At 42.8% G+C, this 12114-nt stretch overlaps 2 protein-coding genes across 5 annotated transcripts in view; one reads left to right on the forward strand and one right to left on the reverse strand.

The window, feature by feature from the left end:
• The window catches only part of TRAPPC12 (trafficking protein particle complex subunit 12), a 647809-nt gene that overhangs the window by 533076 nt on the left and 102619 nt on the right, over positions 1-12114 (forward strand). The window lies entirely within an intron of this gene.
• The window catches only part of EIPR1 (EARP complex and GARP complex interacting protein 1), a 57624-nt gene continuing 49560 nt past the window's right edge, over positions 4051-12114 (reverse strand). For 2 of the 3 annotated variants that reach the window (XM_083730675.1, XM_083730674.1), the window contains one exon: positions 4051-4374. In XM_083730675.1, coding sequence (XP_083586801.1) covers positions 4200-4374 — 175 coding nt within the window. In that variant the 3' untranslated portion in view covers positions 4051-4199. Of the gene's footprint in view, positions 4375-9087; positions 9116-12114 lie in introns of those variants that run through there. The other variant, XM_083730676.1, reaches the window with a different exon arrangement.

The raw sequence follows: 12114 nt of genomic DNA on the forward strand, positions 1-12114 counted from the left end.
CAGCTTAAATGGATGGAAAACAGAGAGATGGAAAACTGTGATTTTTGAACTGCATCTCTCTTCTCTCCCCCACCCCCAACACAGTGGGCATGTTCTTCCCTCAGGTGACAGGGTCGAAAGATCCTGATGCCAATCTTCCCTCATCCCTTCTTCCCTGGCAGGGAAGGAGTGCAATTTTGGGATCTGCCTCAGGTGCCAAAATGCCATGGGCTGGCCCTGCTCTTCAGCCTAAGTCAAGTGATTTGGCTACCCCAGCAAGTCTTCCGCCGCCAAGGCACCTTGCTTTCCTTTCAGGACTTCCTTCTTCTTCCGTAAACCTTCTGTCTTCCTCTTCTGGCCATCCACCATGAACACCAAGCACCAAACAACATGGATTGACCCCAACAGACATGCCTGCTATATGTTGAACTTCCAGAGCTAGTTTGTGAACTGACTGGGCTTCCTTCTCCTTCCTTCCTTCCTTCCTTCCTTCCTTCCTTCCTTCCTTCCTTCCTTCCTTCCCTAACCTTAACAGCCAGGTTCCTCACCACCACCACTTCAGATCAGAAACACATGCATTTTCATTAACCAAAACGTCAGCTTTATTAACAAGCACAAATAACATAGAAAGGTATGTTCCTCCCTGCATTGTAACACCTTTTGCTTCTGGGTGTGCACACAACCTCCTAATTAAATGTTTAAGAGCAAAAATAAGTTGTGTTTCTTAACAAGCACAAAGAAATAGAAGCCCATGGAGTAAACAGAGAAATGTTAAGTTTTAAGCTTTAGCGTTTAGGCTTAGTGTTCATTTTAAAGCACACGCAGACATGCAGTTTTGGGCAGACTTTGCATCAAGTGCAAAAACCTAAGTAAATAAATACAACATGGTTCCTTTCCTTTCTATTTCATTATATGATACTATGGAATACAAACATCACACTATGCTTGTAATTATATGTAATAGGTTTCTTAATGGTGCAGGGGGTGGAAAAGCCTGAAGTGCCAACGCGAAAGCTGAATTCCCTCAATGGCACCCATCTAATGGCGCTCCTCTTTTAATTCCTCATTTATGCAGTAAACATCTCAAAAGCCAAATGCAAAATATTAGGAGTATTGGGGGGGGGTGCGCGCACATGTTTTAAAAAAGTGAACACTATTCTATTCTTTTCTATCTTTCATCTGACGGAAAATGACTGTGCCCTGGATATGCAAATACACCAGTGCTCAGTATTTTCAAAGCTGCTTTACTTCTTTACACGTAGTTTGTTAAATGCAAATAGTCCCAAGGCATGGTCTGAAGATGCATTGATGCTGTAACATTGCTGAAGCTTCACATGCTATGACTGGGTTTGGGAATCCTGGATAGAATACTGCTAGGGCAGCAGTAACGCAGTGGTCAGTTTCGAAGCGCAAGGGCTCACAATGTTTGCACCAACAGTCACACCCAAAAGGAAAGCCTGTAGCCATATCCCCCAGGTGAATCCAAAACTGCAGGCAGCTGCACTGACCCATCAAACAACCACATGCTTCCCTAAGACACAGCAATACATGATGCCCAATTTATTAGGATGAACCAACAGTCAAAGAATAGTAAGCTGCAAGAGTTGGAGTATTAGACTTAAGGAGACCTTCTTTTTAAGGTGGATGGAATATATGCACAAAGAATGAAAAAGACCATTAGCACAGGAAAGAGGCAACACCAAACCATGCTTTAGCACACAAAACTATGGTTTGTCGTAATGTCTAAACCAACACTGTCTGGCAAAATATGGTTTGCCAGTGGCCAACAAATGATCTGAATCTGGGAGTCTGAAGCTGGTTTGAAAAATAGTTTCATTAAATTGTCATATGATGATACATCTGAACTCATGGTTTGGGATGGTGCTTAACCCTTAGAGGCCACTGCCTGGCTTAGCATCCAGAAATTCTCATGGAAGGTATGAGGAGGAAGGAAATCACAAAAAATATACTTTGCCTATAAATCTGGACCAAAAAGCATGGTCTAAGAGTCTAGACTCTGGTTAGTGCAACCACAATTTATTTATATCTGAACAAACCCCATGCCATAATTTCAGCATGCTTCCATTTCACTCAACACAGGAAGTTGCCTTATCTGTCCATCAAACCCAATACTGTCTACTCGGACTGGCAGCAGCTCTGGCAAAGGTACTGCATTTCACCTGCTTCTTGAGCCTACCATCCATGTGGATAGCTGAAGGTACAGTGATAAACTGGGGTCCAGGCTCTACAGGATTGTTTGATCATAGGGGGATCCTCAGTCCAGCTTCTTGCCAGCAAATTAGAAAATTAGTTCTATAACCCTATTACCATATCTACCAATAGCATTGTTTTCAATATATGAAGGGTACTTCACTCCTTCCACGCGAGTCCATAGTGAAATTAGCTACGGCAGATAACTTTTAACAGGTAAAATCAATTCAACCGTGCAAAGCTTAGGTATGTTAAAGTGAAAATAAAACTCACCAACTTTCTTTTTTAAACCCACTATTTCAAAACTCATTTCTTCATTAGCAAAGGTTTATTGCTGAAGCCAAGGAGAGCTCACGCTGTCCGCTCACATGAAGCATCTGCTTGATCAGGTATGAAATGGACGTGATACCACACTTGAAGGGAAAGCTCCAAGGGCGATGGCTAATCTTTCAGGAAGTGCAGGAATTATTAAAATAGAGGCAGAAAAATACCCACCATGGACCGTATGAATCTGTACTTATTAGTCGGTCAAGAATAAAACCCAGCTTTGGGGTGTGTGTTTTTAAATGGGCTATCCCTGTCCACCTCCCTTTTCCCAGGCCCCACAAATACAATTCTGTAATATCATTACATACTGGGAACAGCATACACACATGAAAAATCACATTTCGATCCCGCTGCTGGGTAGAGACAAAGGTTAGGAATAGGCAGGCCCTTGCAACAGAAGCCAAAGCTGTCACTATAGCTACAGCAGGAATTATGGGTCCATATCCATCTTCCCCTCCCAAAGCTAGTGGAATTATTTCCTAGGCCTTGTGGCCCCTGCACTTCCTGTTGTGCAATAACTGAAACATTTTAACATAACACAGATCATAGAATCATAGAATCTTATCTAGCCCAAGCCCCTGCAATGCAGGAATCTCAACTAAAGCATCAATGATGGCCATCCAACCTCTGCTTATAAACCTCCAAGGAAGGAGAGTCCATAACCTCCCGAAGGAGTCCAAGGCAGAAGGAGATAGGATCTGCCCATCCGATGCCCACCTGGTGGAAACTTTAGCCCACATGGCCATTCACTGTAAAATGTATGACGATCTCCGCCAACAATTTCTAGACCATCTATGTATTCCAACATGGAAACCAGAGACAGCGGTTATACACTTCTTATTACAGGGGAGAGACCAGGAGCTCACCAAAACAGTAGCTAAGTTCCTCTATTTGATTTTTTGTTGCTACAGGATCCTACCCTTGCTGGAGACCCACAGAGATGAAATAGATTGCTCGCCTCTTCTTCCCTTTGGCAAATGACTGTACTGTTGAAATGGCGACGAGATCAGAAAGTTCTTCCTGGTATTTAGTCGGAATCTCCTTTCTTGTAACTTGAAGCCAGTGGTTCGAGCCCAAACCTCCAGAGCCAGGAGAAAACAAGCTTGCTCCATCTTCCATGTGGGAGCCCTTGACATATTTGAAGAAGGCTATCATATCTGTGGATGGCTCAGCCGCATGTACTGACTAAACTAAAGTTTAGTATTAAATGCAAACACAGCCTATGTCTATTTAAGGGACAGAAATGTTTTAAGACACGATTTGGATCAACCACAAACCTCCACTATGGAAACACTTAAGTGAAACTGAAATAGTCTACTTTGGTGTGAGTGTATTGGCAATATTCCATTTGTTTCCCTAAATATTAAAAAAAAATACAGGTAGATGCTCCCTTTGGGTTCAACTAATTCATATAGGACAACAGAGACCATACAAGGAAATTGGATAGCAATAGTCTCTTCATTTGTGTGTGTGTGTGTGTGTGTGTGTGTGTGTAATGTCAGCTGCAAAACAAGAAAAACAGTTTTTAAAAAGTGATTTTCATATGAGTTCTTTTAATTTTCAAATATTTACACTAGAGGGGAAAGGGTTGATATTCCTTTCATGACACTTATTTGAGAAATGGAGTATTTCCAATTATCAGCCAATATTGAGATAATGAAGCTGAAGAAATGTGAACAGATTTATAACAGTATGTGGTATTTAAGAGCTCTGGGAACTCTGTTAATAACAAGCCGTCCATCATAACTTAACGAGGCAAATAGCCATGGGTCGGCTGAAGACCATTCCACCGCATAGACACTGTCTTCATGTTCTTCGTAGGTAGCTATTATGCTGTCCTGAAGTGGTTCTTTAATCCTAGAATTTAAAAAGAGGAAAAGGAAAAAAAGCAAGTGATTGGAGCAACACTGAAATATAAAGAGGAGTGTGTGAGTGTGTGTGTGTTGTAAAGCTCCTCCTCAATTGTGCAGGTTTAGGGCGGGAGAAGAAGCTAGAGGAACAAATTTAGCAGAAATAATGTTATACTCATAACACCTGAGGAGTCGCTGCAGATGTCTTCACATCAATTTTCCAGTGATGCTACACACACACACACACAGCCACTCTTAACTACAGAATGATGAGCGTACCTACGAGAGCTAAGATGTTAGTATCTGCCTGTCTTGAGAGGCAATGGAGAGCACCTCCAACCACTGTGTTAGCAGCACCGAGTTATAAGGGTCTGGGCTAGACCAGTGGTGGCCAAACTTGGCCCTCCAGCTGTTTTGGGACTACAATGACCATCATCCCTGACCACTTGTCCTGTTAGCAAGGGATGATGGGAGTTGTAGTCCAAAACAGCTGGAGGGCCACTTTTGGCCACCACTGGGCTAGACGATAAGGAGTGGTGGGAGGCTCCAGCTGGAACACCCCCCCAAAAAAATGCCTCAGAAGAGGAAGGCTCAGAGCCAGGGAAGTGGTGGTAGGAAACTGAAGACAGGACAGAGGATTGGGGGGGGGGGGCAGAATGGTTGAATGCCGAACAAGCAACAGGCTTGTGTGAGAGAGACGAAGAGGCAGAAAGCACAGCAGATGTAAGACAGGAAGCTGAGGAAGTGGGGGCTGAGGCTGCAACAGATCACAGGAGCCTGCTGGTCCTACTGTATTCAGCTCCCCTTCCCCCTTGTCTCTAAGGACTTGGAGACTTTTGCATGTAGCAGAACAACGAGTCCAGAGGTTGCAGGGGGGGCTCTCCCCATTGGAGTTTAAGACTGCAGGGAAAACAGCTGGACAGGGAGGGGACTTAGGGGAAAGTGAGAGGCACAGATGGTCAATTCTGGCAACTGATTTACTGGGGCAACTTACTTGCCCCATAAGTTTCTCTGTTTGTATTCTATTTCCTTGAATAAAAAATCAACTTTACTGCTCGTCTCTGAGTCTCCATGCTGACCTGCAGCTGAACCAGCCCTGACTTCCCCAGGGCACAAGCCTGGGAGGTGTGTAAGGAGCTAAGAGCTGGCTAACACATTCATTAAGGAAGATCACAGCAAATCAGCTTTTCTTTCTCTCCTTCTCCTCAACCCACTTTTCTCTCTTTCTGGAAAACATTGTTTTAAAAAGTTCCCAATTTGCGGCTCTGAAAGAGCTAAAATACAGGGTATTTTAGTGCTCCTTCCTTCCACAGAAGATGTTCAAACATGGATGTCGTGGTCACCAACAGGTCAATACCAGGTGATGTGAAGTTCACCTGACCTGCACAATTAGTCAAGAGAAAAACTGGAGGTGCTCACTGGCTGCTACACTGGCAAATAACCTTGGTACCCTGAAACTAAGGCTAAGGAATGAATATAGGTATTTTCATTACGAGATGCAGAAAATATGATGGAGAGGATGTTGGGATGGAACGTCAAGACTAAGACATTCTCATGAAGCTAACAGAGCAAAATATATTAGGAAGTGGATACTGTATTTTCATTTACTTGGGATGTTATAGAAGTGCCCTCTCAAGCAAAAATGTGGAAGACAGAGTACGTATGTGGATTTTTAGCACAGAATACCCAGTTACATATTGTACAGAAGGAATGTGCTGCTTATTATATGATTTGCGCCAAGGGAGTGGGCTCCTGCTCTCGGCCTGTGTAGCCCATTGCTCAGCAACATTATTATTTAATAAATTTATATACCGCCCTACACACGCAGGTCTCAGGGCAGTTCACAGGATAAAATCAGAATATAAAAACACAGAATGCATAAATTTAAATCAGTTTCTACAACAAAGAGGAGGGATAAAGAGAACCCAAGGCAACCTTGCAGCTAGTTCGCCTCGAGAATAAAAACAACAAATTCCTGAACATGCAGGACTCTTACTTGATCAGGGTGTCAGAGGGGGAGGAGAGACAGCAGGACTGGGACTGTCCTCCTGCTGGGTAGCAAGGGCAACCTGACTCCTCTGTATCGGAGTCTGCACTCACACAGTGACTCTCAGCCTGTCCTAGAATGGCCTCTTCTTCTGACCCCTGCTTGATCACTCATACCTCCTGCTTCTTGCTCTTTCCACCTTGTCCCTTCCCCATACTGCTCTCCAGTGTCCCACCACCACCATCTGGGTCTAAGTCACCTTCTGTGTCATCCTGGGGGGGGGGAGCTAGGGCTCTAGGGCAGGGGGTGCCCACCTCATCCAGCCAGCCAGTCCCTGACATAACTCAACATCCTGTTTGTGCTGCTGGAAGGTGTTAGGAGCTAGAACGGCTGCTTAGTCAGCCACAACAGCCAAGTGGCAAACGGAAGGTTAAAACTGAAATCACATCCCTATTGCTGAACACTGGCAAAGCTAGAACATTTGGCATCAAGAACCAAATAAAATAATCCCAATGTTGTAGCTATGGAAGTGAGAGCTGGATCATAAAGAAGGCTGATCGCTGAAGAATTGATGCTTTTGAATTATGGTGCTGGAGGAAACTCTTGAGAGTCCCATGGACTGCAAGAAGATCCAACCTATCCATTCTTAAGGAAATCAGCTCACTGGAAGGACAGATCCTGAAGCTGAGGCTCCAATACTTTGGCCACCTCATGAGAAGACTCCCTGGAAAAGACCCTGATGTTGGGAAAGATGGAGGGCAGAAGGAGAAGGGGACGAGAGAGGATAAGATTGTTGGGCAGTGTTCTCGAAGCTACCAGCATGAGTCTGATCAAACTGCGGGAGGCAGTGGAAGACAGGAGTGCCTGGCGTGCTCTGGTCCATGGGGTCATGAAGAGTCAGACACAACTAAACGACTAAACAACAAGTAGCTATGCAACAGAACAAGGAGCAGCATGAATGTTAAGTATGCATGTGAGAGAAAATCAGTTATGCTTTTTAAAAAATATATACTTTTTCTTTTCTTTTCCTGGAGGCTACGTCTATTTAGTCTCCCACACACACCATTTCCAGATCTGCTCTTCAGCAGACGCACCTGGCTGACGTGAAAAGTTGGTCATGTCCCCAGACGGCAATGTGCCTCGCGCGGTGCTCACCCACTTATCTCAGACTCCATTATCCCAGAGATTTCAGACGTCTCCGAATAAGTAAGGGAGCAATGGATGGCACACGCCCCTATCAGGGGACATGGCCGACTTTCAGTTAACCAGGAGCTCGGGTTAACCTAGAGTTCGATAAACAGGCAACAAAGGAAGCTGCTGGCTTGCCCCCCACTTCCTTCAGGCCAGGTGCAATCCACAATTGGATGCACGAATGTTTTGTGTAACAATTAAACAATTAAGTCACGGAGAGATGTATGTAAAGAATGATATACCGCCTTAGAAGAGATCACGGTTGTGCATTATCTGCTCCACTCAGCTATTTATAGTCCTCTCAAATTGTTCTGTCTTTTGCTGAATCTCCCTTTGGGGATTAAAGTATGCTGGTAGCAGGCAGAATGGAGAAGAAGTCTCTCCCCGCCCCCTTCTTTCTTTCTTTCTTTCTTTCTTTCTTTCTTTCTTTCTTTCTTTCTTTCAAGTGAAGACCACACAAGACTGCACTTCAGGAAGACACAAAGGGCTTATTTTCTGCCAAATGTTGCCTAAGCTTCAGAACCTCGCTGCTGATGGAACAGAGTGGCAACCTATCATTTTTCTCTTGGCGGAACGATAATGGCATGCAAACAAGCCTGACGAAAAGTTTATTTAAGAAACCACAAAACAGGGACAGGGCAATCAGAGTTTCCCCTTCTGGCACTGCAATGCATACCACCTTTAAGGTGTTTAAACCCTAAACAGCCTCGGCCCAGTATACCTGAAGGAGTGTATCTACCACCATCGTTTTGCCCGGACGCTGAGGTCCAGCACCAAGGGCCTTCTGGCAGTTTCCTCATTGCGAGAAGCAAAGCTACAGGGAACCAGGCAGAGGGCCTTCTCAGTAGTTGTGCCTGCCCCGTGGAACGCCCTCCCATTAGATGTCAAAGAGATAAACAACTACCTGACATTTAGAAGACATCTGAAGGCATCAGGGAAGTTTTTAATGTGTGAAATTTTAATGTATTTTTAATCTTTGTTGGAAGCCGCCCAGAGTGGCTGAGGAAACCCAGACAGATGGGCGGGGTACAAATAAATTATTATTATTATTATTTATTATTATTATTATTATTATTATTATTAGGCAGTAATATGCTACTTGAATGACAAGCCCAAGAAAGCTCTACCAGCCTTGCCAGGAATTGCATCTGTATCCCACCCACTCTTGGGCCGCAGGTGACCATGGTGGATGGTGGTAGGTAGGCTCAAGATTTCATACCAACAGTAGACAAAGTTTTATATATATGAGGGGCTATCTAGAGATGGTGGGAGGGTTGCAAGGGACTACTGGGAGGAAGAGGAAATTGCCAAAAATTACTTTCCTATCATTTCCACTGACAGAAGTCTTACTGTCTGCTAAGCAAGACCATTAGATACAAACCCACAGCTAATGTTCAGTGGAGGATAAGATTATCCAAGGCCTTGTCTATTTCTGTCTTTAAAGGAAAGGAAAAAAAAACAATTAAGCCTGTAGGCAAATATTGGAATACATATTTTACCTCACCTTTTCATCCATGAAAATCCTCAATAAGGTCATCTATCATATGTCAACTAAGTTTACCTCTGTAAACTAATCAAAAAACAACACTTCAAACTATTCAGGCTTTATTCATAAGCAGATGCACTGAGCCCTGGATAATTTCTGTTGCCTTTCAATATCTTTTTCAACTTTTTTTTAAAGATGAATGACCATAAATGTACACTGTATTCTATACTGTATGTGCCCATATGAGAGATTTATAAAATATTACAATGCTTGCTCACTGCTGGAGGGTAGTTTCTTTAAGAAAAAATACACACACCTTGAAATGAGATAAACTGTGTTTTTCTGATTCTGCCATGCAAGTCATCATAGAAAAAATATATTTGGAAACCCACATTTATACTGTTCTCTCAATAGGCAAGGATGATTTGACAGTTTCCTGAAGGATATTATATGAGTGCACACAAATAGCATATCAAAATATTCCTCAAGTTAAAATATTTATCATATTTATTTAATAGAAGTTACTCTGCAGTTGTAAGTGTTTGCAACATGAGTTCTGCAATGCTTCAAAGACTGTTTTCAGATTATGACCAGATGCAGACTCCATGGCTGCGCCATCAAAAAATTTTTGCTCCCTGCTCTTGCTGTTTATCATCTAGCCCGATGAAGAGTCCTGAAGAACTCAGAAGTTTGCACATTGTTTTCTGACATACTGTTTGGCCTATTAAAGTCTTAATATGGATTTTGGAATGAATTGCTGAATTTGCTAAGCACTAGTATCCAGATCTGAACCAAATGAGAATTAATAAACAACAACAGCATACCAATAAACAGGGACATAATTCACATTTAAATAATGTTAAACTCCTTTAGTGCAACTTCGTCTCATACGGCACACAAATAAGAGTGGCATTTCATATGCAATTCTTGATCCAGGTGAAGTTTTAGAACGATGCCTAAACAGAGGAGCAGTTGGCAAAACACATCTGCAAGCAATCGAGGGAGAGAAATTCCTGTCCTTACCAGAAACAAACAAGAGGTGTCTCAGTTGGTCCATGCAAGTGTACTGTTGCTGATTGGCTAGCCCTGAATGTGAGTTGGAGTGTCTAACCAATCAGCAACCACACACTGCATAACACTGACTGAGACACCTACCTAAACTGCCATTTCCTGTTGGTTTCTGTTAAGGACAGGAATCCCCTTCCTCCCACAATTGCAACACAGTAGTGGCCAGCAGTTTCAGCTGGAAAACTGCCTAACTAGCCATTACCGTCATGTTAATCATGTTTTCCTGTTTATACTATATATGATCCTGTTATAACTCTAAGCCTACACTATGCTATTTTTTTAAATTAAAAAAAATGTTAATAAAAGCTGGATTCTGCAACCTGCATAAGTTATCCAAGTTAAGCAAATCCGTATATTTGTATATCTGTATATCTGAAGGAGCGTCTCCACATCCATCGTTCTACCTGGACACTGAAGTCCAGCGCCGAGGGCCTTCTGGCGCTTCCCTCGTTGCGAGGAGCCAAGTTACAGGGAACCAGGCAGAGGGCCTTCTCAGTAGTGGCACCCGCCCTGTGGAACGCCCTCCCACAAGATGTCAAAGAGAACAACAACTACCAGACTTTTAGAAGACATCGGAAGGCAGCCCTGTTTAGGGAAGCTTTTGCTTTTAATGTTTGATGCATTACTGTATTTTAATATTTTGTTGGAAGCTGCCCAGAGTGGCTAGGGAAGCCCAGCCAGATGGACAGGGTATAAATAAATTATTATATTATTATTATTATTATTATTATTATTATTATTATTATTATTATTATTTCATTCTGCATCTGGTAATACTGGGAAGGGGAAAAGAACTACAGTATTGCTACCACCCATACTTCAGGGTCCTGGATTTCACAGTGTATTAAGGTCTAGAAACTCGTTTCAGGGGTTTTTTAAACCAGCTTGAGGTTCTCAGCATACTGAATAGAAGTGTGTGTGTTTCCTGCATGGAATCGGACACTATGTGAATAAAGGAACTGCTAGTATGTTGATATGGAGATTCTTCATCACAGAAATAATGAATAACTTTTGGGGGAGAGCTGGCCTTCTCAACCATGGGAGTCACAACTTCATTCTCTCTGTGTCTAATCTCCTTTCACAGAGTTGTTACGAGGATAAAATGTAGAAAACCCACAAATGCTCTTATCCACATTGAGAAGATGCTGAACTGCATTGCTAGATTGCCTAGAAAGCTAATGTAAACTGGGTGCTTGACTACACCAGAGAACTGAACAGCTGTGGCTCTTGCATTTGTAGAGCAAGTATTTTAACTGGATCATTTAACAAGCGGTTCATTGCCACGTACGAGGCCCATGCAACTCCCAAAAAAGTTACGCCAAACAAAATCTTCAGGCAGTAACCTGAAGAATCATCTCTTTCCTGCTTCTGAAGAAGTTGAGATTTTCAATTTAATCCATAAAAGGCATGAACATCGGAATATTCAAATTAAACCCATGTCAAATCACATCCTACTCCTAATTCTAATTTGATCTCAGCACTACAATATACTACAGTGGTGCCTCGCAAGACGAAATTAATTCGTTCCGCAAGTTTTTTCTTCTTGCAAGTTTTTCGTCTTGCGAAGCACGGTTTCCCATAAGAATGCATTGAAAATCAATCAATGCGTTCCTATGGAGACCGTCCAGAGACGGAGGGGAGCTACCTTTAGGGACTGCCTGGAAACTGCAACTGGTTCGTAATGCTGCAGCCAGACTTTTGACAATACTGGTGATAGGAAACTTGTGATTCCCATGTTAAAAACCTTCGCTGGCTGACTGTCTGCTTCTGGGCACAATTCAAGGAGCTGGTTAGGATGTACAAAGTCCAACACAACTTAAAATTCATGGATAATGGATTTTAGGTATAACATCAAGTATGATGCCTGGGTAAAACTGTGGAATGAGAGTATAAAATTTACAGCATGTACCACCTTAAGAGAGAATATAATGAAAATGTTGTATCGCTGGTATTTGACACCTGTTAAACTGGCGAGAATGTACAGGATGAGTAGTAAGACACGTTGGAAATGCACA

The sequence above is a fragment of the Podarcis gaigeae genome, assembly GCF_964106915.1.
Source record: "Podarcis gaigeae genome assembly, chromosome: 3".
NCBI classification, from domain to species: Eukaryota; Metazoa; Chordata; class Lepidosauria; order Squamata; family Lacertidae; genus Podarcis; species Podarcis gaigeae.